The sequence below is a fragment of the Pleurodeles waltl genome, chromosome 11 (genome assembly GCF_031143425.1).
Source record: "Pleurodeles waltl isolate 20211129_DDA chromosome 11, aPleWal1.hap1.20221129, whole genome shotgun sequence".
Taxonomy (NCBI): domain Eukaryota; kingdom Metazoa; phylum Chordata; class Amphibia; order Caudata; family Salamandridae; genus Pleurodeles; species Pleurodeles waltl.
In genome coordinates this window covers 331,111,384-331,136,799 of record NC_090450.1, presented here as the reverse complement: position 1 = coordinate 331,136,799, position 25,416 = coordinate 331,111,384, and the positions used below count along the sequence as shown (strand labels likewise).

Sequence of the window (25,416 nt, the reverse complement as noted above, 5' to 3'; positions counted from 1 at the left end):
GAGTCCTGGGAACCTGGGCCAGGCTGTGCATGAAGGAATTTTGCAAAGAGTGCACAGAGGCCTCAAGAGGCGAAGAAGACACAAAACACAGGTGTACCGTCGTTTTTGGGAAGGCAAGGCCTTACCTCCTCCAAATTGCGTCAGCAGGACCTCAGGACAGTCTATGTCGATGATGTCCACCCTCTGTGTCCTTAGGAGCACGCTTGTTGCTGTGAGAGGAGTCCCAGGTACCGGTCGTCACCTTGGAGGGTGCCTGCTTGAAGCAGTGGAGTGATTCTGTCACTCCACAGGAGATTTCTTTGGTTCTTCTGGTGCAGGATGAAGATAGAGAGTCCCCAGAGCGTGCACACGGTGGAAACTGTTGCAGTTGCTGACTTGGAGCTGAGGTTGCTGAAGAAAAGTGTCTTTTGTTGAAGTTGTTGCAGAGGATTCCTGAAGGAAACTTGCAAGCAGAATGTGAAGAGAACCCACAGGAGAGACCCTAAATAGCCCTGAGAGGGGGATTGGCTACCTTGTCAGGTATGGACCTATCAGGAGGGGTCTCTGACATCACCTGCTGGCACTGGCCACTGAGAGCCTTCCAGAATACCCCCACACCTTGCAAAGCAAGATGGCTGAAGTCAGGGACACACTGGAGGAGCTCTGGGTACACCCCTGGGGTGGTGATGGACAAGGGAGTGGTCACTCCCCTTTTCTTTGTCCTGTTTCCTGCCAGAGCAGGAGAGAAAGGGTCCCTGAACTGGTGTAGACTGGTTTATGCAAGGAGGGCACCAACTGTGCCCTTCAATCATTTCCAGAGGCTGGGGGAGGCTACCCCTCCCCAGCCTGGAACACCGATTTCCAAAGGGAGATGGTGTAACACCCTGCTCTCAGAGGAAATGCTTTGTTCTGCCTTCCTGGGAGTGGGCTGCCCAGACTCCAGGAGGGCAGAGCCCTGTCTCTGAGGTGACAGCAGCTGTAGCTGCAGTGCATGCCTTAGAGAGCTGGTTTGGCAGTACTGGGGGTCCATGGTGGAGCCCCCAGGATGCATGGAATTGGCTCCCCAATATTAGATTTGGGATGGGGGGACAATTCCATGCTCTTAGACATGTTACATGGCCACATTCGGAGTTACCATTGTGAAGCTACATATAGGTATTGACCTATATGTAGTGCACACGTGTAATGGCGTCTCTGCAATCACAAAGTCTGGGGAAATGGCCCTAAACTATGTGGGGACACTTTTGCTAGTGCGAGGGTGCCCTCACACTTAGTAACTTTGCACCTAACCTTCAGCAAGTGAAGGTTAGACATATAGGTGACTTATAAGTTACTTAAGTGCAGTGAAAATGGCTGTGAATTAGTATGTGCACTATTTCACGCAGGCTGCAGTGACAGTCTTGTGTAAGGGTTTGTCTGAACTCTCTATGGGTGGCAAAAGAAATGATGCAGCCCATATGAACTGAGGTTCTGGTTAGCAGAGCCTCAGTGACAGTTAGGCACTACATAGGCATACACATTAGGCCACATACTATGAGCACTGGGGTCCTGACCAGCAGGATCCCAGTGTGACAGGCAAAAACATACTGACATACATGTGAAAAATGGGATAACATGCCAAGGAAGATGGTACTTTCCTACAATATGTTTGAATATGACCATCTGCTCACCGTTTTTCACCCTAGAGTTCAACCGCTGCAGATGAATAGAATATGGAGACATACCCCGTGTACAGACCCCTGGTGGACCTGTCAACAATGGAGGACAGGCACATTATCCTCACCTACAGACTTGATAGGGCCACAATCCACAGCTGTGTGCCCAATTGGAGCCAGACTTGATCTCACCTATCCGTCACCCCACTGGGTTTCCCTCCTCTTGTGCAAGTCCCATTAGTGCTCCATTTCTTGGCAAGTGGCTCCTTCCAAGCGATACTGGGCAAGGCAGCAGGGATGTCACAGCCTTTGTTCTCAAATGTGCTGACCAGAGTGCTGTCTGCCCTGATGAAACACATGCGCAGCTACATCTTATTCCCCCAGGTGGAGGATTTGGCCACAGTGAAGGCTGACTTTTATGCACTTGGACATATTCAGAACATTATTGGTGCTATTGATGGTACACATATTGCCTTTGTCCCCCCTGGAGAAATGAACAGGTGTTCAGAAATTGAAAGAGCTTTCACTCAATGAATGTGCAGATAGTGTGCCTGGCGGACCAGTACATCTCCCATGTGAATGCAAAGCATCCTGGGTCTGTGCATGATGCCTATATCCTGAGTTATAGCAGTATCCCATATGTGATAGCTCAACTCCAGGGTCACGGTGTGGCTAATAGGTGAGCCCATGGTCCTCACCGAGTGGATGTTGGTATATGGGTGTGGGGTTGGCCCTAACGGTGAGTGTCTGACTAACTGGTCTCCCTCAGTATTTGCAGGTGACTCTGGTTACCCCAACCTCTCATGGCTACTGACCCCAGTGAGGAATGCCAGTACAAGGGCAAAGGAATGTTACAGTGAGGCACATGGGCGAACAAGGAGGATCATTTAGTGCACCTTTGGCCTCCTGAAGGCCAGGTTCAGGTGCCTCCATCTGACAGGTGGATTACTGTGCTACCCCCCAAAGAAGGTCTGCCAGATCATCATTGCATGTTGCACAACCTGGCCCTGAGACACCAGGTGCCTTTTCTGCAGGAGGATGAGGCTCGTGTGGCAGCGGTGGAGCCTATGGACAGTGATGAAGAGAAGGCAGAGGAAGAGGATGTGGACAACAGAACAACTATGATACAACAGTACTTCCAATGACACACAGGTAAGACACTGTAACCTCACCTTCCACTGCTGTTTTGTGAAGTGAATTTTTTCTGGTTGGCTGCTGTTCCCACCACACAGCTCACTTATTGTACCCTTTAACATGTCTATTTGCAGATATTTGTGCCCTCCAATGGCTCCTGGTGTATTGGCTGCAGCACATTGCAGGTCATAAGTATCTTTACATCACTGTACTGTCTATTTGCAATGTCTACGGATTGTTAAACAACTACATCCTTAAATCATTTCACATACTCCATACGTGTTTTTTCCAAGGGTATTTATTTCAGCGCTGAGAAGTAAATGAGGTTGGGTGATGATGGAGGAGAGTCCAGGATATGGTACAGTCTATTGGTATCACAGGTGCATTGTCCAAGTGGACATAGGAAGTGGAGCAATGGCAGTTCAAGGTGGACAGGGTGACAGGGTGGGACAGAAGGGTGACAATCAGCAGACTCTTATTTCCTGGGGGGTGTCTTGGCAAGGTTCTCTGACTTCTGCCTGGATCGCAGGGACCGTTTGCGGTGTGGTTCTCCTTCTGCAGAGGGTGGGGTGCTGGTGGCCTATTGTTCCTATGGCGGGGCCTCCTGTCCACTAGCGTTGGTGGGGGTGGAAGGTGGTTCATCGGTGTGGCTAGTGTCAGGGGCCCATTGGTGTGCCACTGCCGCCCTCATGGTGTTGGCCATGTCTGCCAGCACCTCTGCAATGGTGATCAGGGTGGTGTTGATGTCCTTCAGATCCTCCCTGATCCCCCGGTACTGTCCCTCCTGCAGCCGCTGGGTCTCCTGCAACTTGGCCAGTATCTGGCCCATGGTCTCCTGGGAATGGTGGTATGCTCCCAGGATCCCTACAAGTGCCTCGTGGATGGTCAGTTCCCTTGGCCTGTCCTCCTCCTGTTGCACAGCAGTCCTCCTAGCTACCCTGTTGTCCTTTGCCTCTGTCCGCTGAACTGTGTGCCCACTGCCGCTGACCCCAAGTCCCTGATCATGCTGTGTTTGTGGAGTTGCCTGGGGTTCATGTAGTGGTGGACACACTGCTGATTTACATGTCCTGGGGACAGTGGTATGGGCCCACTGGGTGGGTGCTGTGGTGGTGTTTCCTGAGGGGGAGGCTCTGTGGTGGTATGGGACAGTGGCTGGGTAAGCGACTGTCCAGAGATCCCAGATGGGGCAGGTTGGTCGTCTATATCCAGGTGTGCAGAGCTGCTGTCATCACTGTGGGCCTCTTCTGGCACCTCCTCTCCGGTGACATTGTGTGGGGGTCCTGTGGTTATGTAAACGCAGTGTTATTGTTTCTGCGTGTGACATATGGTGCATTGGTGTGTTTCCCTCTATGGTTGTTATTACCAAGGCAGCTTTGGCTTGTGTGAGTTGTAATTTGGTTGGCTAAGTGATTGTCACTACTGTGCATTCTGTGGTGATGGGTGTCCATGCAGGTCTGTGATGGATGTCCATGCATTGGTGTTGCATGCAGGGCTTGGTTGTGGGAGGGGTGGGTTGTGATGGTGGGGTGTGTGGGAGGTGGTGGAGTGATTGGAGTGAGGGTGAGGGTGGGAGTATGTGATGGCATGCAGGTAGGAGGTGAAAGTAGTAAAGATTTGACTTACCATAGTCCAGTCCTCCTGCTACTCCTGCCAGGCCCTCAGGATGCATGCTTGGCAAGACTTGCTCCTCCCATGTTGTTAGTTGTGGGGGAGGAGGTGGGGGTGCACCACCAGTCCTCTGTACTGCTATCTGGTGTCTTGCAATCACAGAATGTACCTTCCTCCATAGGTTGTTGCACCTCTTCCTGATGTCATCACTGGTTCTTGGGTGCTGTCCAACGGCGTTGACCCTGTCCACGACTCTCCACCATAGCTCCATCTTCCTTGCAATGGATGCCTCCTGCACCTGTGATCTGAATAGCTGTGGATCTACCCGGATGATTTCCTCCACCATGACCCTTAGCTCCTCCTCTTAGAATCTGGGGTGTCTTTGTGGTGCCATGGGTGTAGTGTGTGTGGTGACTGTGAGTGTGTGTGGGGTGATGTGTTGCGGTGTGGGCTGTGAGGTGCGTGGATGGTGTATGGGTGATGGTGTTCTGTGGCTCTGGTTCTGTGGTTGCTCCTGGCATGTCTCTCTCTCTCTGTTGTAAATTGTTTGTTGTGTAAAGGGGTGTATGTAATGTGGGTGTGTGTTTTATAGTGGTGTGGGTGTGTGGTGTGGTCTGTGAATGTGTGCCAGGTGTGTGTTATTCAAACTGACCAATGTGGTGTTGTTTTGTTAGTGTGTGTGTATTTTGAGCGCGGCAGTATGGTTTACTGCGGTTGAATGTCCGCCTCTGTGATTCGTGGGTCATAATGCTGTGGGCGTAGTTCTGTTGGCGTAACGGTGTGGGTTTTGCTACTGCCAGTTTATCACTAACCTGTGGTGTGGCGGTCTTGTGTGTGTGTCTGTGTAGTGGCAGATTTCTATGTGTGGGTCATATTGCGCGTAGCGGTATACCGCCGCGGTCGCAATATGTTGGCGGCAGTCAGCATGGCGGTAAGCGGGACTTACCGCCAATGTCAGAAAGAGAGCCATTATCTTTTATCCCTATCTCTTCTAGTCTCTGGATCATAATCTTATGGTCCACCACATCAAATGTCACACTTAGGTCCAGTAAAATATTAGCAGCTGCTCCTCCTTGATCCAAAATCCCTTTTAGTTCTTCTGTGACCACCAGCAATGCTGATTCTGTACTATGCTGGGCTCTGAAACCCATCTGTGAAGAATGCATAAGTTGATTGTCTTCCAGATGGCTGGATAAAGTCTTATTGACATGTTTGTCCAAAATATTGGCCATGGCTGGTAGAAGTGATATAGGGCATTAGTTGTTTGTGTCTAAAGGATCTAAATGAAATTCTTTCAACAATGGCCTGATGATGACATGTTTCCATCTGCTGGTACTGTTCCCAACTCCAAAGATCTGTTGAAAAGTTTTGTGATGCTTGTAAGAAGTATATGAGCACCTTTCTCTATGATCTGTGGAGGAGCTGGAACTAAAGGAGATCCAGATTTTACTGTTCTCATGATTTCCTGAACCCTATCCTTTTACAGCTCAGTAATCATATTAAGTGAGGTAATGTTTATGAAAGATTACTGGATTTGAGTTTGTGGAAAGCAATCTTCTTGATTGGCCAGGAGACAATCTTATCAGTGAAGTAGAGTCCTTGCTTTACACTAAGGGAACACCAATCCCATTCCTCACACGTTAAGACCTCAGGTAATGTCCCGTTGCCATGTGAAGAGGAAGGAGTACCCCCAGACCAGCAGACTTTGACCCCCAATGATCCAGTGATTGTACCCAGACATCCTTTATCACCTACAATTCTTATTAAAGAAGGTATACCTGGTACAAAGAGGTCTGCCCCCTTAGCTGTGACATCAACTCCTGTAACATCCTCCACTTCTACTTCTGCACTTTATTTTACTAGTACTCAAACCAATAACAATGTTCTGACAAAGGTAGATGACCCAGGGATCGTGGCTGTTCACCATAGGTAGGATGAGCTTTTTAGTTTAAGAATTGCCCTGAGTAGTAAAGTCAAAGATCTTGAGCTGTAGTTGAGTCAATGCAAGTGCAGGTTTATTGCAGATGGTACGGTTCTACACAAAATGCATAATGCATAATGTGCCAAGCAAGGATTTAGTTCCTACTTCTTTAACCACTCATAGGTTGGGGATAGGTGTTTGGTACAGGAACAGAAATTTGAGGCCCAGAATAAGGATTTCACAGAACCAGAGTGGCAGCATATGACAATGGTTAGCACTTTAATGCCATCCAGAGAGCCGATTCACAGTGATCGGCAGGATATTACTGCATCTAGTTTCTCCAGCCATCTTTTTGCTTCTGTGAATTCCAATTGGAGCAGTCATTATTTGACTGCTAGGGTTCCCCCTGCTGGCCCAAAAAATATACCTTCTTTTATGGCTAATTATATCAACTGAGGTGTGGGGCCACCTTTCCAGTTTTACTCCTAGCTACAGGCTGTTGGGGACGTCCCCAGGACAATATTTCTGACACAAGTGCCAAAGTTAAAAGAGGGAGCTTATGAAGACGGAGATACCTTGAATAACAAGATTACACTTTGGTTCAGAGTGAAATGCAACTGTCTCTCTGTGATTAGTTCCGACATCATCCATGCGAAAAGACTTACAACTGACCAGGAACCCCTCACTTACATTTCTGTATTACTGTCCTCCAATGAAGTGGTTGAGAATCTTATACATTTTAAATTGTGCACCTGCCATCTCACTGAAGGGCAAAAGAATAATATTAGACTCCGACTGTCTGCTCCAATAGTTAACTCAACTGGGCACTGTGCAGGGAGTTCCCTGGGTGGCTGCCTGACAAAGCCTTTGGATCGTAAGCAGAATGGGGTGTCCAGTCTTGATAAGGTAAATTGACTGGCTTGTTGTGATGGCCTTCCCAATCGTTTTGTAGAGGTGAATATGCTCACTATCATTCATTAGTAAAGAAACATGGCTGGCAGGTTTGTAAGAGAAGCAGCATGGACTAACCCAATGATTTATAACCAAGGTCGCCATGTGCTACGCATTATGAGGGCCCCTACGTTTAAACAAGGCTCATATCATAGTGTCATTGATTATAGATTGTTAGTTGTTAGACTATGGCCTCCCCTAGGGGATATTAAAGTAGATACCCGTTTTGATAGCGATCATAACTCCCTGATTCTGACCCTGTTGGTGATGGGGAAAAACTGCTCTGTTACCTTAGTTGCAGAACCTATTTTAAGGAACAATCACTGTTTTAGCTCATGGCCTACACTGGTGTCTAACCAAAAGTGATATTTCAAAATGTACAGTCTTTTTGTGCTTAATCTATAAAAGTATGTTGGCCATCCACTTTCAAATATTCCAATTCTTGACATTCATAATCAGCCACTTAATAATTTAAAAAAAATATGTTATAAAGAAGGATGTAAGAAGTCTGGGAAGGGTTGCACTACTAAATGGTTTGATTCCAGCTGTAAAGCAGCCAAGATTAATCTGAGGAATGCAGTTAGACAGCATAACAGAGAAGGAATAGTGCTCGCTAGGCGAATGGCAGCCCTGCCCTAAAAAAAAGAGCCAGAAAACAATGGGATGAATTAATTTGGCAGGAGAGGCTTTTTCACTACCAAAAAGAAGGATAACCGGTCATTTTGGCATTTAGCTACGCAATTTGAACCTGAAAATAAGAACGCATATAAGTATCATATAAATCTCAATAGCTGGGTTTCACATTTCACCAAGTTACACACCCCTGAAGACTCTGCGTCCCCCATGAATGTGGCTGAGGTGATTGCTAAAGACACACCACCTGACATTAGAGATGTTCATGCTGAGGATGTAGTCATCTTTAGCTTAGATGATACATCCAAGGCAATTGAAGCTTTAGATGCGCTAAAGCACCTGGTCCTGACAAAATTCCAGGCGATTTATGTAAAACCAAGCCTTTGATCTTGAACAGTTATATAAATTTGCTGCCGAATGCTGTTTCGGAGGATGGAGTGATTTCTAGATCCTGGAGAAGCACAGTGATAATCCCAATTCACAAGAAAGGTGCTGCTAGTGACCTCTCAAATTATAGGCCAATAAGTCTCATTGACAACCTTCAAAAGATCTTTGCCAAGCAAATCCTAGATAAATTACTTGCCTGGGTGGAAGGGGGGGAAGTCCTGTCATCGATCCAGGCTGGCTTCCGCCCCCAGACCAGTATTTCGGATCAGGTCTTCCGATTAGCTGTACTTTATTGGAAATTTGGATTTTTATCTAAAGAATGGCTGTATCTAGCATTTGTGGATCTTAAGCAGGCATTTGATATCATCCCCTGAAATACATTATGGCAAGTGTTGTTGAATATGGGTTTGCTGAGAAATTTGCTAAATTTGATGATAAGGTTGTATTCTGCAGCTCGATTGGGCACCGGTGTGCTCCAATGGTGTGTGCTTGCACTAACACTATTCACTCTTTTTGTGAATGACATGGTGGGATTTTTCCTCAACTGTAAAAATGACTCTCCTAGCATTAACAATGAAAAGATTTCTATCCTCTTATTCACAGATGATTCACTATTAATTTCTAGAACTCTGATGGGGCTACAGCTCCTTGTTGATCAATGAAAAAGTTATTGTTCCACTAGTGGATTAGTTCTAAATGCTGGGAAAGCATTATTTATGGTCTTTGGCAAGAGCACTCCAATGAATGTCACAATACAGGCAGGTAGCGAACCTCTGGAGCGGGTCAATAGCTTTGACTATTTAGGGGTTAAACTAACCCATGATTTTAAATGGTTGCCGCAGCTTACTAGGTCTACCTTAATTGTTGAACACAGATCCCATGCCATAATTAGGTTTTATGAGAAAACTAGCAGCCATGTGGTTTCTCCTGCCATAGAAGTATATTGGGCTTAAGTACAGAATGCTGCACTGTTTGAAGCCAAGATCTGGGGATACAACAAGTTAAACAGCTTAGCTTTCGTCAAAAATAAATTTGTCAGGAAGTTGCTCTTGTTACCAGGGAGCTCGCCCTTTGATCCTCTTTTTCTTGACTTGGACCTAAGGAGACTAATTGATATTGCTTATTCAAAGCCAATGTTGTATTGGGCCCATCTCTGGTCTACCAATGAGCTAAGTCATTATAGAGATTCACTGAGAGACCTGTTAAATATTCCGAATGGTAAAAAGCATCCCATGGGTGAAATTCATACATGACTGGTTATTCACGTTGGGTTTGTAGAGATTTTGGGCGGACCCAGATAACCTATGTAAAGCTGATCTCGGAGTTTTGAAGACCCGTTACTCAGAAAATATCCGAGACCAGCATATATTGAATGGAAATAATAGACACTGAACAAATGAGTTTCTGGAATTTAAACCCCATTCATGTTTTGAGACATTTCTTGCTGCTGTCATCCCCCCACTAACTCTTAGTTTATATATTAATCTTATGGTTGGCTCATTACAGCTGAAGTCCTTTACTAGCAGTTGGGGGAGGATGCAGGTGTTAGTGAGTGTTCTGCATGCCGATTGGATGTGGAGACCTAGGCCCATGCATTTATTTTTTGGCCAGAGTACCAGGGCCCATGTAGAAAATGGGTCCACCCAATTTGTTTGAACTTAGTGGTATCAAGATATTTATCAGCCTTGGGAATCTTGAAAATTGACACCTCTTCACTTATTGTATTTACATAAGGAGATTTTTACTGAGTGTTTGGTTCAAATGGCAAAGGCTTTTATTACTGTCTGCTTTAGATTTTTATTACTGAATTTTAGGATTGTTTTATTGATTTATTGATGATGATATTTAATTATTTCTGATGACAGTGTGTTTTGTATTACTATGTATTTAATAAAGTGATTATTGCACTTTGATGGTTGTTAAAAACCGAATAAAGTATAATTGATGATGATGACTGTAGGGGTTTTTTCACTGCCAGGACATTAAAACTTAAATACACAAGGCGTGGCTCCTCTGCTCAGGGGGAGGAGTGTCGCCTCCCCGCCAGCAGCAGCAGTTGCAAACCTTTTACCATAAAACAATAATAAACAATGTTTAGTATTGGTTTATAGTAAAAGGGGCAGGGCCTTGGGCTATGATGGGGACAGCACACCCCCTCCGTGCACAGGTATGTTTGGCCGGCCGTCTCGGGCCGGCCAAACACACATGCATGCTGGGCTCTCTCCAACCCGCCACTGTGTTGCCAGGTTGGACAGAGCAGGCAGAGACTTTCACTCTGCCTTGGAGCACCCTGGCTGGGCAGTGCCAGCAGCATGATAGCAACATTTGGATTGGCCGTAGGGCAGGCTGGGAGTATGTGCCTGCAGTGGCAGCAGAGAAGGGGCGTAGTGGTAGCGGCGCCGAGAAAGGTAAGTGTTTTTTTTTCATTAATCCCCCCCCCCGCTGCCCGGCCCATCAAAGTGATGGGAACCGCTCCAGAAATATGCATGTCCTAGTTTTCAAATACAATGCACCCTATGGGCCTCTAAGGCCTAACTTAAGGGGGGGCTTATAAGTATTAAAAAAGAAGGTTTAGGTCAAAATAGCATTTTAAAAGTGCACCACAGGCTGAAATGGCAGTTCTGAAACACTTTTAAAAGTGCTTCTTTAGCGGGTGGCCCAAGGGGTGCTGCAGGCCCACTAGTAGCATTTCAATTACTGGCACTGGGTACATATTGTATCACATACTAGGGACTTACAAATAAATTAAATGTGCCATTCAAGTGTAGGCCGATTTCACCATATTTTAGGGACAGAGCACCACCACTAGTTAGCAGGAAAAAAGTGTACAGAGTCACCACTAGTTAGCAGGGAACAAAGCCTTAATGCAAACAAAACCAGGTTTAACCACAGAAGGCAAAAATCTGTGGAACCATGCAAAAAATGTCAGGTCCAAAAAGTTAGACCTATGCAATTGATTTTAAGCATTTTGTATTTTTAATTGTGTTAGATCGAACTCTTCAGCTAAGTGAGTGTTGAGAGTCTGGTTTCTAAGGTATCTACGAGTGAGAATTTGTTTTCCATTTGAGCATTCAGTTTATTTTTTCATGAAGTGATGTTAATGCAGCTGACTGTGTATCTTTAAACTCTTGAACTTTCCGAAAGAGTTGGTAAAGTAAATCCATTGTCTGATTATCAGATCTCTTTCCAGGCCACTGTGAGGGATTGCTCTCTTGTTCAAGCTGAGTGTTAAGTTATTTTGATTACGTCTATCTCTTCCTCTGTAGGATATGGACCAGTGTTCACTGCTTGTGTCTTCATAGAAAAGGTCTTAATCAGAGCAGAGGTTATGAAATCCTTGTTAATTTGTGCTGTTTAAAATATAGAATAAAGGTCAATATTTGTTGTAATGAATGACTATACTTAAGACATATAAGTTTACGATTTATATTGTTTTTGCTAGGAATTGCCATTCTATCAAGTAAAGCCATCTGGGAGGATGGATGAGGTTTCAGCTGATCAGCCCAGTTGAAACAGTGAAAGCTGAGGCCAATGCTATCGCACAGAGGGTGCTCCCAGCACCCTCAAAATACATGTTGTCTTCCGCAGCAGACAGTGTGCATTCTGAGGGTGCTGGGTAAGGGGGCCCCTGCACTGCACACAACATGGTCACGGGCAGTGCAGGGGGCCCCATGTGGCCCTCAGCACTGACTTACTGATAGCCTTTTCATGGGAGGGGATCCTGTCATGAAAAGGCTGGCAGAAAGTGGAGTGGTAATCAGCACGGCGGTGCCAAACTAAGCACTGCCGTGGCTGACAACGACTCTGACTGCCGTCACCCCATCAGAACTACATTTCTGGCAGTGACGGCGGTCCTCTGGTGATTCAACCGCCAGGGTCGTAATTAGGCAATCGGACCACCTGGCATGCAGCGGTCTGACAGCCACCACAAGTCTGGCAGTCTTCAGGAATGAGGGCCTAAGTCTTTTGTAAGAAGATTGAAAGTGTGACCATGTATAATAAGGATTAAAGTACCCTCTGCAGTACAATGCATGGATTTTGCAAATCAACCTGGAGTTCCATGACCTGAGAAATAAACTCGCCCTTCGGCCTCCTTTCTATATATGGTCACAGAAAGCCTTAGTGACGTACAATATCCTTATAATTTTTGGTAGGGAGTACTTTATCCTATATGTAAACAGAAAGGATACCGATGAGAACATTACAGAGCTTGTGATATCATAGCTAACATTTTCACTCTCAGGAAAGAGAAGTAAACTTAGATGACTGATTACGAGTGCCTCATTCACTAGGCAAACATTAACTATCAAGAGTGGAATACTCAGATAATAAATATTAGGATGGAACGAGATGATAACATGGAACCTATTATGACCAGAGTTGTACATGGAATGTATGTATGTCATGGAGATAGTGGAACTCCTGAACGAGATTAAAAGTGAAGAGATAATCATTCTCAATAAAAGAGTACACAGAAAAAAAGTCTCTTAACATAAGAATGCATAAGGGAAATGTAGTACAGGTATACAGATAGTAAATTAATTTAATGGCTTCCCAGCGCAGGTGGTGGAGGTGAAAATGAAAATATGAATTTTAAAATCATGGTACATGCCCAAAGAATAATGGTACTGGAAATCAAGGGTCATTTGAAGATCAGTTAGGGTATTGGGTGTTAAAAATGTATTATTTAATTGTCCTAAACAACCTTATTTGTGATGTGCATCTTGTCATCTTTGATGTTGTACATGACACAGGATACTGGGAAATTTTTAAGGAGGCTTGATATTAGAATTTACAAGTGATAATTTGTGTTTTCTTTTTTTAAATCGTAGACTCGGAAATCCATCAGATATGAAGGCCCGTGCCAGGCACCTGCTTATCACTGTTTTTATATTTTCCTTGATTCTAATCCATATCTACAGAAGAACTGTGATCAAAGCGGATTTGGTCACCCCTGCACAATTCCCTCCTAATAAGGGCATTTTTCTGGTTGAAACCACAGACACTTTGGAGCCAACTTCACTAACACTTTGTGCAGTCGAGTCTGCGGCACGCATTTATCCAGACAGACCTATCTTTTTCTACATGGGAGGCTTAAGGAAGTGGAACAATCCTCAAGAGAAGCATATCTCCCATGATCTTCAAGTGCTGACCAGCTTAGCTAATGTCTACATTCAACCATTTGACCTGGAAGAGATATTGAAGGATTCACCACTCCTGCCTTGGTACCTAAAGGTTAGTTCTTACCCAATTGTTTCCCAAAGAGGTACGTGAAAATTAATTTCCAGGATTGACGCTTCATCATTAAAACAGTTGAATGACATATAGAATGTGTTGCAGTCTACAGGCAGAATTTGCCTGGTGATAAGTTTCAAGAGAGAAGCTTCATATGTCCAAAGATCCATCAAAAAATGAAGTAACTTTGGCGATGGTAAACAAGATTGTGAGCACAAAATATTAGCATTTATTAACAACCAACATTTTAGATATCATTATGTAGCATTTTCATTTGACCCAATAACAATGAAAAATGTTTTGATCATCTTAAGTTAAGGGCACCAATAAGAAGATATTTTGTTTTAACCCCTTCACTGCCAGGTCTTTTCCCCTCAGGTGCCAGGCTCTTTTTTTTTTGCTATTTGGGGTAGTTCCTGCTTAGGCCCTCATAACGTTTTGTCCATATAAGCTACCCACGCCAAATTTGCATCCCTTTTTCCCAACATCCTAGGAATTCTAGAGGTACCTAGACTTTTTGGGTTTCCCCTGAAGGAGAACAAGAAATTAGCTAAAATACAGTGAAAATTTTGTTTTTTTAAAAACAACTCGGAAAAAGGGGCTGCAGAAGAAGGCTTGTGTTTTTTTTCCCTGAAAATTGCATCAACAAAGGGTTTGCCGTGCTAAAATCACCAGTTTCCTAGCTTTCAGGAACAGGAAGACTTGAATCAGAAAACTTAATTTTTCAACAGAATGTTGGCATTTTACTGGGACGCACCCCCTTTTTTACTATTGTTTTTGCTTTCAGCCTCCTTCCAGTTTGTGACTGAAATGGGTGTGAAACCAATGCCGGATCCCAGAAAGCTAAACATTTCTAAAAAGTAGACAAAATTCTGAATTCAGCAGGGATAATCTATGTAGATCCTATAAGGTTTTCCTACAGAAAATAACAGCTGAAATAAAAAAATATTTATATTGAGGTAAAAAAACAGCTATTTTGCTCAACGTTTTATTCTGTAACTCTTTTCTGCAATGTCAGATTTTTTAAAGCAATATACAGTTACATCTGCTGGACTCTTCTGGTTGCGGGGATATATAGGGCTTGTAGGTTCATCAAGAACCGTAGGTAACCAGAGCCAATAAATGAGCTGCACCTTGCAATGGGTTTTCATTCTATACCGGTATACAGCAATTAATATATAATAGACTTATTTTTTTACACAATGTCTTACATTTGGAAGGAAATAAATGTAGAGAAAGACAAGGGGCAATAACACTTGTTTTGCTATTCTGTGTTCCCCCAAGTCTCCTGATAAAAAATGGTACCTCACTTGCATGGGTAGGCCTAATGCTCGCGAGAGGAAAAACAACATGGACAGATCACATTTTTACTCTGACGTGTTTTTTGTGAAGTGCTTAGCTGTAGATTTTGGCCTCTAGCTCAGCCAGCACCTAGGGAAACCTACCAAACATGCACATTTTTGAAAACTAGATACCTAGGGGAATCCAAGATGGGGTGACTTGTGGGGCTCTCACCAGGTTCTGTTACCTAGAATCCTTTCCAAACCTCAAAATCTGGCCAAAAAAGCACCTTTTCCTCACATTTCAGTGACAGAAAGTTCTGGAATCTGAGAGGAGCCACACATTTCCATCCACCTAGCGTTCCCTCAAGTCTCCCAATAAAAATGGTACCTCACTTGTGTGGGTAGGCCTAACGCCCGTGTAAGGAAATGCCCCAAAACACAATGTGGACACAATCAGAGCTGTTTTTTGCAAAGTGCCTAGCTGTGGGTTTTGGCCTCTAGCTCAGCCGGCACCTAGGGAAACCTACCAATCCTGTGCATATTTGAAAACTAGATACCTAGGGGCATCCAAGATGGGGTGACTTGTGTGGCTCTCACCAGGTTCTGTTACCCAGAATCTTTTGCAACCCTTAAAATGTGGCTTCAAAAACACTTTTTCCTAACATTTCGCACACAAAGTTCTGGAATCTGGGAGGAGCCACAAATTTCCTTCCCCCCAGTGATCCCCCAAGTCTCCAGATAAAAATGGTACCTCACTTGTGTGGGTAGGCCTAGCACCCACAAAAAGAAATGCCCCAAAACACTATTATCAAAATTATCAAATACAAAACTACCTGTTTTTGGTCCTGGGCTCAGCAGCCATCTAGGGAAACCTACCAAACCCAGACATTTCTGAAAACGGGAGACCAAAGGGAGGCCAGGGAGGTGTGACTTGCTTGGATCCACTAATGTTTTCTTACCCAGAATCCTCAGCAAACCTAAAATTTTGCTAAAAAAAATAAAACCTTTCCCACATTTCTGTGTGGGATCACCTCACCGGGACAAATTTCCTACCACCCAACGTTCCCCTCAGTCTCCCAGTAAAAATGATACCTCACTTGTGTAGGTGGGCCAAGTGCCTGTGACAACGAAGAGCCAAAAACATGTCCAACTTAAGGGGGAACCAAAGCAAGTCCAAAAGGGCAGTTTGAAAAAAAAATACATTTTTAGGCTGACAAGTGCAGCAGAACTTTTTATCAGAATAGATGAGACAGTGCAGGGTGGAAGGAATTTTGTGAATTTCTGCAGATTCTGGAAGGTTCCATCACAGAAATTTTGGAAAAATGTGTGATTTCCAGCAAAGTTGGAGGTTTGCAGGGCATTGTGGGTAAGAAAATGGTGTGGGGTTCATGTGAAGCACACCACCCTGGAATCGCCCAGATGTTTAGTTTTCAGATGTGTCTAGGTCTTGTGGAGTTTTCTACATGGCAGCATCCCAAAGTCCCAAAATTGCAGCCCTCACACCTTCCTAAGGGGACGATTGTGAGAGTTAGCCAAGCTCTCATGGCTCAAATGTAAAACCAAAACCCAAATAATCAAATGTCCTCTTGCTTGCTGTGGGATAAGATGTTTTAGTGTGCGGGGAGAGCTGAAAGGCTGTTACCCCCTTCAGTTGGGGTGGGGGCATAACCAGGCCTATACTGTTTGGTAGCCATCACCCCACTATTTTATATTTTTTTTAATTCCCTGGCATCTAGTATGCTTTCTGCCCCCCCAGGGAGTGGATCCGGGGTAATTGCACCATCAGCCCACAGGTGGGCAGAACAACTTTGGCCCCATTTATTTGGGGTCGGGGAATGGCCATACCCCCACCCTCTTATTTTAGAAAAAAAAATCTTCCCTGGTCCCAGGTGGGCTTTCTGCCCCGTTTGGGGGCACATGGACCTTCCAAAAATAGGCCAATGTGCCACCGGGGGGGCAGATATGGCCAACAGTAATGACCCAAGGGGCTGCCCCCCAAACAAAACACACACATTCACACACACACCAATCCCTGGTGCCTAAGTTGTTTCTGCCCCCCGTAATAGAAATTATAGAAATAGGCCAATCTGCCCCCAGAAATGCAGAAATGGCCTGAAATAAATTTGCCCCACCCCCCAGGGGAGCGACCCTTGCCTAAGGGGTCGCTCCTCTTACGTGAAATTGCAGATTGGTCTAACAAATATAGGCCGAAATGGCATACAACAAATTTGCCCCCCCAGGGGAGCGACCCTTGCCTAAGGGGTCGCTCCCCTCACATTAAACTGACAAAAAAAAAATCCCTGGTGTTTGGCCTAATAAAAATAGGCCAAATCTGCCCCCAAGGGGGGCACAAATGGCCTAAATACAATTTCCCCCCCAGGGGAGAGACCCTTGCCTAAGGGGTCGCTCCCTATATATAAAAAAATAAGTAAACATAAAAATATAAATTCCTGGTGACTAGGGGTTTCTGCCCCCCCCCCCCCAGGGGAAGATCGGCCTAATTATAATAGGCCTGGGGACAGAAAAGGCCTAAAAATATTTTGCCTCTCTGGGGACTGGCCCTTGCCCAAGGGGCCGCTTCCCCTATGTATAAACATAAATAAAAAGCAAAACTCCCTGGTGTCTAGTGGTTTCTGCCCCCCTTGGGGGCAGATTGGCCTAATGAAAATAGGGGGCAGAAATGGCCTAAAAGTAAATTTGCCCTTAAGGGAGCGACCCTTGCCTATGAGGTCGCTCCCCACATACATAAAACAAAAAAAAAAAGATCCCTGTTGTCTAGTGGTTTCTGCCCCCCCCCCCGGGGGCAGATCAGCCTAATTATAATAGGCTGATCTGCCCCCAGGGGGGCAGAAATGGCCTAAAAACAAATTGCCCTCCCCTCTGGAGTGGCCCTTGCCCCAGGGGGCGCTCCCCTTATGATATAAACAAAAAATAAGTTCCCTGGTGTCTCGTGGCATTTGTGCTGCCCGATCGCAGAGAGAGACATGAAAGGAGAGGAAGGTCTTTTTGCTCCTTTCATGGCTCTCTCGCCCCCTCCACATGATTGGAGGAGTTTGGGGGCAGCCTATGATGAGGTCAGCGTGCGATCGTGTGCTGATGTCATCAGACGCCACTGGGGGTTCGGGGGGTGGGGGTTGCTTCCCCTTCCATCCCTGCCCAGGGGAGGGGGATGCCATGCCCCTGGGAGGAGCGTTAGCGCTTCCCCCGTGGGCTCCTAGCTGGATGTAATGGTTATGTCCTGGACACATGAGCAGTGCTGCCCAGGACGTAACCGTTACGTCCAGGGCACTCAAGAGGTTAAAGGGAGTATGTTTAATGACGATACCTTTAGTAAATTCAGTAGAAATTGGTAGGGAAAGTGGAAAATGACAAAAATATTATCAACATATACAACTATCTCTGCAAACATATTGAAAACATAAATATCACAACACTACACTTCAACAGTAAACACACAAATATCATTGACAAACAGATTGCGTAAGAATTATCTAGAATACAAAAATAAATAAATAACAAACATCGCCTACACCAGAAGCCTAAGAAAACATTACATAGCAACAAAGGGAATATTAAAACAGGAAAATCAACATAATGGTAAATAAAATAAAATAAAACACATAATGTAACATAAATATTATATATAAATATATATATTACCTACTGTTGGTTGCGAGTAGGTAGTAATAGTTAGGACCTAGGGGCATATTTATACTCTGTTTGCGCCGAATGTGCATCAAAAATGTTGATGCACCTTCAGCGCACACCTTGCCCCATATTTATACTTTGACGCCCGACCCCGCGGATGTCAAAAATCCTCTGTGTGAGTAATTTTTTGGATGCAGGAAACTGCCTTGCGTTAATGACATGCAAGGTAGGCGTTCCCGTCCAAAAAATGACTTTAAGGCCTGTGCGCCTTATTTATAGTCCTGCGTCATTTTGACGCACAGGAGGGGGCAGTCCTTAAAAAACGGCGCACAGCCTAATGTGCGCCGTTTTTTAACGACTGGGTGAGGGTAGGCGTTAAGGGATCTGTGGGCTCACTTCTATGGTCTCTGACCATGAAAGCAGTCCAGAGGTGCCCTTCCTTGCCCCCAGGGACACCCCCTGCCACTCCCACCCACCCCTGGAGGACACCCATGGATGGGGGGACCCATCCCAGGTAGGTACAGGTAAGTACAATTTTTTAAAAAATTTTTAAGTGGCATGGGGGGTTAATTTGGCCCCCCCTACATGCCACTGTGCCCAATGACCATGACAGAAGTCCCCTGGGCATGGCCATTGGGCAAGGGGGCATGACGCCTGTCTTTGCTAAGACAGGAGTCATTTCAGTGGGGGTTCTGCGTCATAATATGGCGCAAGTCCGGTTTGAGCCATGATTTTTGACTCAAACCTGACTTGCACCCTTTTTTGATGCACAACCCCCATTTTCCCCTATTCTGGTTTGCATCAAAAAGTATAAATATTGGCCCTAGTTTCCATAGTAAAAGTGTTTTTTGACTTGCCTATATCTTTAGCACAATTTGACAAATCTTCACAAAATTTTCCAAAAAAAGTGCTCTCTAAGGTAATTTTGCTAATGGAAAGTTTCAGGATGATCCGTCAAGTGGGGGTTGAGGAAATGGGGTATGGGTTCAAACAAGTGCATATCAAATGTTAATTTCAATAGGCTCTTTAGACATGCCTGCAGCCCAAACCCCTAGATGGAATTACACCATAATTGGCAGAAAAGTAGCTTTTAGTTTCCTTTTTTTTTTAGTGTAAATCCATTCAGTAGTTTAGGAGAAACAGAAGGAAATCCACAATTGTATACATAGCGTTGCAACAAATTTGCGAATACTGGCGATCTCGTGCAGAGATCTGTTTGGCTACCAACACTTCAACCGAGTGTAAGAAAATAAATTAAAAAAAACAAAAGAAAAGGGAACAGTTAAACGTTACCCTAACCCCCTAGCCTTGGTCCAGGGGTTCGCCCAGGGACCACCCAGGTCTCCTGCACTTTCTTTACATTTTGCTACCAGCTGGCACCCCCACATTATATTTGTTTAAAGCCTCAGGGAGGAGGTGGTCTCCGGGGCCACCTGGTATTTCTTGAAAGTCCCAGGGAGGTTGTGGTCCCTGGGGCTGCAGGGGACCGTGCAGTCCCCGCATTATATTTGTTTAAAGCCCCAGGAGGTGGCGGTACCCAGGGCTGCTGGTGGCTGCACCACCCACACATTGTATTTCTTTAAATCCTCCAGAAGGTGGCGGTCCCCGGGTCTGCGGGAGGTCAAGTGGCCCCCGCACTATATTTGTTTAAAGCCTCGGGGAGGTGGTGGTCCCTGAAACTGCTGGAGAGGGGTGAGTCACCCCCCGCATTCAAAATGTTAATGCTCCCAGGACCTGGCCCACCCTGGGGCTTCTTAAAAACAAGCACCGCAGCCCACGCTTGTTTTTTTTTTTCTGGCGAATTTGCAGTGTTGTTGCACAATTGCAGCAAACATTTTTAGCCCTGTGGGGGGCCTCTGATACCACAGCACAAGAGCTAAGGGGTCAGGGTGATTCTACCCTGGCCCTTGCCTTATTTTTCATTCTTTTTGTCTGGGACTGGACTGAAGCCGAGTCCCAAGATGGCTGCCCACACTTCCTGATTAAATTGTTGCAAGCCAATCCAAACTATGCATTTCCCTGCATGAGCTCATCATTACTTGTGGAGTGATCGCGGCCAGTGATATACACATTTGGATTTCCTTTAATATCTCAAAATCACCAAATAACTGAAAGTGTAATCTGTGTACAGACAGATAAATTTCTGCCAAATTTGGTGTAATTCTGTCCAGTGATTCGGGTTATAGCCATGTTCAAAACTCCTATGGGAATTAACATGGTTGACTGATCACCCTGAAACTCCCCCTGCGCAAAAAGAATCATGAGGGTACATTTTTGGGACCATTTCGTGAATATTAGTCAAACTGTGATAAAGATATATGCAAATCAAACAATGCTTTTTCTGTGAAAACATGGTCCTAATTATAACATACCAGCCAACTCACATGGTGTCACAGAGGCTCACACAATATCTGCTCAGTTCACATGGTATCCCAGTGAACAGATGATATCACACAATAATTTCATGTCTGGGTTCAGTGTTGCCAGATTGGGCAATTTCCTGTAAAATGGATGACGATTTTCCTATTTGAACGGTTAACCACTGGCAGGTGAGTGATTGAGCTGGATTTAGTCCTGGTTGTGTGTGAACTTTTCAAAATTCGGGGCAACTCCCCCCTTATCATTAGGCATGTGTCAGAAACTGCTCGTGTCATGCCTCCATAACAGGTCCATCAATCATACATAGCGCTACCAATGATTTGTTTCCAAATAGATTAGGCCAGTGCTTCTTCCATTGAATTGTCACATGTCCAGAGTTGGACCAATGTAGATAAGGGTCCCCACTTTTCACCCGCCCCAGCATACTCAGCGTGCAGCCCTAGGTAGCGATTGAATGTCCATCAAAAAGGAAATTAATTCAGCCTGTCACCTAAGGTATCATCTCGTCTTTCAGGACAAAACGTTACCCTTTGATGTGAAAAAACATGCCCAGTTGGTGGCTGAATTGCAGTGAAAATTGAAAACCTGGGAAGAGTCCTGGCTTCAATAATTTATATGAACCCAGGCTAATACTCTCTTTTATTGACTGTTTTTATTTAGTGGTATAACCAAAAAGAGAGTTAAAGCTGAGGGTGTCGATTTTACTAAGATATTCTCATATGTGTGTCTATTCATACCTTTTCACACCTCTCCCAAGCAAGCGAAGGTGTGACAGTAATTTATTGTTGCCTATTTAGCTGCAAGGAGTCCATCCAGAGCAGCAGATTTTAGGTTTTGCTTTTCTTGCTTTTCCTCTATTTTAATAGCTTACAAAGGCAAGCAAAGAGAATCTGTTTATTTTTTGCACTTCTCAGATAGAGAAAAGCTAGAATCTTTCTGCAGCTTCTTTTGTTTTTAATCTGACTTGTATTGTAGTGTTTCTAATATCACTTTGCAACTAATATCCAGAAGGTTTTTGATGTGTTTGATTTTGCAATAGAGGTTTTATTTCTATTCTTCCAGATTACAAACATGCTCACTCTTTCATCTAAAAAACTACTCACCAAGATTTTAACTGGCTTGTCGGAAAGGTGATATTGTGAAAAAGGTGGTATTATAAGGGATAGAGTAGCCCCTATCATACATGTTCGACCTCGTTCCTCTATGCGTTGTGGAACTCCTTGGTGACTTGCATCAAATTGATGTGCGTTAAATACATACCAAACAAGCATTGGCAAAGCCAATAGGTCTCACCTTTATGAAAAGAGAGCCAAGACATTGGCTTTGTCAAAACTTGTTTGTAAAGGTCAGAAAAGAAGAGGCAATGCAATGAGTGGCAATAAAGCCAACTAGTGGTAATTAATGAGCAGGGGCTAAATCCACTGCCTTTTGGCTTGCTTGTCATGTTTTGGTTGTAGTCTAGGGGAGATGATCTCCCATAGGCCCAATCCTATGTTAAATCAGTTGTACATTTGCATGTGTGCACAATAGGGACACCTACCCTTTCATACTCCTGTGATTTGCTTCCTTCTATTGGTATTGCATGCTTTGTTCAATGTTTTGAAAAATGTTCTATTTTTTTGTATAGTCTTTATGTAGAACTAATCTGCCTCAAAAGATTGTATGTACTTTGTGATGAGTGCTCTGAAGCAGTCTCCATTCCATATCAGCACTTTACAACTAAGTTATCAATGAAAGACAAAATAAAGCTTTAAGTATCTCCGAAGAAACCATCACATATAATGTAGTCACAGGCACAACAAACAGTTATCCTGTGGGCTAGGCGCTCTTCAGAGTTAGCACTTGCAATCCCTATTAATGTTTTAAGTGCTTTTATTGAGGCAAGGCCTGTGCATGGACTCCATTTATGCCAGAAATATTAGGGAGGTGAAGAGAATGTGAGATTTGTGAACAGGAAGTCATATATGAGTTGCTAGTTGAAAATAGTTTTGGAAATCCTGCCAAAGTTTGGTGTTCACTTGTCATCGGAGGAAACAACCAGCGGCTGCTGGAAACCTCAGCCTTTTTTGGTTCAAGAGTAAGCGTACGGCCACTTGTATACTTTTAAGTATACTTATACTGTGGTCTAAAAGGCACTTCATTTGTTCATGTCTGGGTCATTTAAAAATCCTGGCTTACTAGTGGTCGATCATGCCTATTTGTCCCTCCTTTTTCTCTTTAGGAGCAGGGACCACCTACTGTATAATTGCGCTTTGTCATGTTTATCTGTTCTTTGGGGGACTTTTTTCTCTTTGTTTCTTGCTCCTGTTTGGTGAAGCTTCCCTTTTGATTTGCAGAGCATTATTGTTTCAGCTTAACTTCACTGTAAACAAGGCTGTAAATCAGGGTGTTATCTTGGTCACATTTGCTCGTCCTCACTCTGCGCCGTTTTTCGCTGCTCTCTCTCAGCTGCCTGGCTACAACCCTTCCTTGGTTTGGATTCTATTTACTGAGTGTGCCTGCCTGGGGTGTTCATTTAATTACTTGTTTGCTAAGTAGCCCAAACTCCACCCAAAGGTATTGGAGGCTTTACATAAGTACTTGCTACATTACACAAGGACATATTTATTTTTTGTAGGCACGGCAAGATTAAATGATGTTGAGCCAATGCATTGACTCAACCCCGGGTCTTCAGTTCCAAGGTCGGCAGCTCTAGTAATTGTGCAACAGCTTCTCCGTGTCCTACCACTTTTGTGCATTCAGCATTTCAGTTCCTTTCATAGTGACAGTGCGGCACACAGCGCTTTATCTTTACTTCCTCCATTTTTTATTCAATTACTTGTTCAAATCTGTTATTGTTTAACGGTAGGGAACCAGGACTTGCCACTCGTGAGTGTTCCATGTCATGTGACCACCACAGATGCTTGCACAAAACTACACAGACAATCGCAGGTTCCACTTTTTAAGTGTTTCATCAATCAAGAACCATGCAATTTGGTGTATTAATAGATATAACTACTGAAATAAATCCATGTAATTCTAAACATGTGATCTTAAAGACACCACAGTTTGAGGAAGATATTTCTGTTTGAAATTGCACCAGGTTTGTTGTGAATAAAAAACAGGCCTTCATGTGTCTTTCTAGGTCAAATGAGAGATGGCATGAGAGTCTGTGTGCTGTAACACATAGGAATCTCCTAAGTACAATCTTCATCTCTTTGCAAACCTCTGTTGTCATAGACCGAGTACGTCTTCAGCACCTGCATTTCTGCTCTGAAACAGATTGAAACAAATGAGTGTTAAGTAAATTCAGTGACAGGCCTGCTAACGTTCGCATTCCAGGCAGCTACAAGCTGCTGCCCTCAACATCTCTTCAGATTATGGCCCCCGTGTGAGGGGCTTCCCAAAGAACATATGCCCAACTGTCAAGATGTTCTTTCCACTGCCAACGCATGGTTTACTATGAAACAATTTTTTAAAATATTTTGATATTTTTTTCATCCTTCTTTAGTCATCTTACTGGAAGTTGGCTGCTGCTTTAGTGTTAAATATCAAATACACAAAAGTATAATTCCCTTTATGTTTAAAATTAAATGCTGGAAGATTATCATTCTGTTGGAACTTTTACGAAGTAGCATGGCAGATTTAAATTAGGATGCTAAATAGCAACATTTTCATTTTTTGCTGCAAATAGAGGGAGAAGGTAAATGGAAGTGCTTTAATTATATGCAGGGCCACTGGAATTATGTGGCAGGAAAAGACCAAATTATGAGGCAGGGTTGACCAATTTATGTGGCAAGAAAAGTCCAGTTCTGAATTTACATCGCCAATAGCTCTAACTTCAGCAAACGCAAAGCCTATTGCATTGAAAATGCTTGTCTCACACTCACTGTGTCACTGTGTAATGTACTGTAGCTGTTAGAAGTCTCATAGACACCTTGTGCTGATGAAGAAAGAATGTGTGCTCCCCATGTTTGATCTGCTTTACGAATAAGCACATTATTGGGAGACTAAGCAACACATTTGCCATCCTCTTTTTGCTTTCCAAAAAATTATTTTGATGATGCTCTTGAGCTAGGAAGGTAACAATTTCTTTGCTTTTCCATAAAAGTGACACACTTATAAGGGTTACCATTCCTGTAGCCACTAAGAAAAATGACGAGCGGCAACCAGCCATCACCGAAGCAGCAAACCCTAAGCTAGCATCCTGAGTGATGGCCAGTGTGGTGTTTTCACTGCATGGGTTATGCACAATGTGGGAAGTCCTCAGAAAAGGACCAGGGACTGCTAAGCAAGGGGTGGCACCAGTAAAGTACACAAATGTGTCCCTATGGCAGTCCTGGCCCCTTTGCCTAACAGAAGCTCAAGACAAAAAACAGTAAAGTAGCAACTATCGCTCACTCGCTAATATAAGTACAAGTGTAGACTGCTTCAACATACCTCGTTCTTTCCTAAGAGAAGTATAAATAAATACAATTGCCTCAGCCCATCTGTCTGTCACCAATAAAGCTACACCCATTTTGCTCCAAAATAGTTGTTCCCATATGTTCAGTTTTCTTCACTAATTCAGTGTTATTTTACCATTTACATACAAGTGATGTGTAGCACCTGAAAGACGATTACA

The 25,416-nt window shown here is 44.2% G+C and overlaps 1 protein-coding gene across 2 annotated transcripts in view; it reads left to right on the top strand.

Annotated features, from left to right (window-relative positions):
* The window catches only part of LOC138265683 (alpha-1,4-N-acetylglucosaminyltransferase-like), a 410,672-nt gene that overhangs the window by 247,003 nt on the left and 138,253 nt on the right, over nt 1–25,416 (top strand). For both annotated transcript variants that reach the window (XM_069213614.1, XM_069213613.1), the window contains exon 3: nt 13,101–13,503. In XM_069213614.1, the coding sequence (XP_069069715.1) occupies nt 13,120–13,503 (384 nt within the window). In that variant the 5' untranslated portion in view covers nt 13,101–13,119. The remainder of the gene's footprint in view (nt 1–13,100; nt 13,504–25,416) is intronic.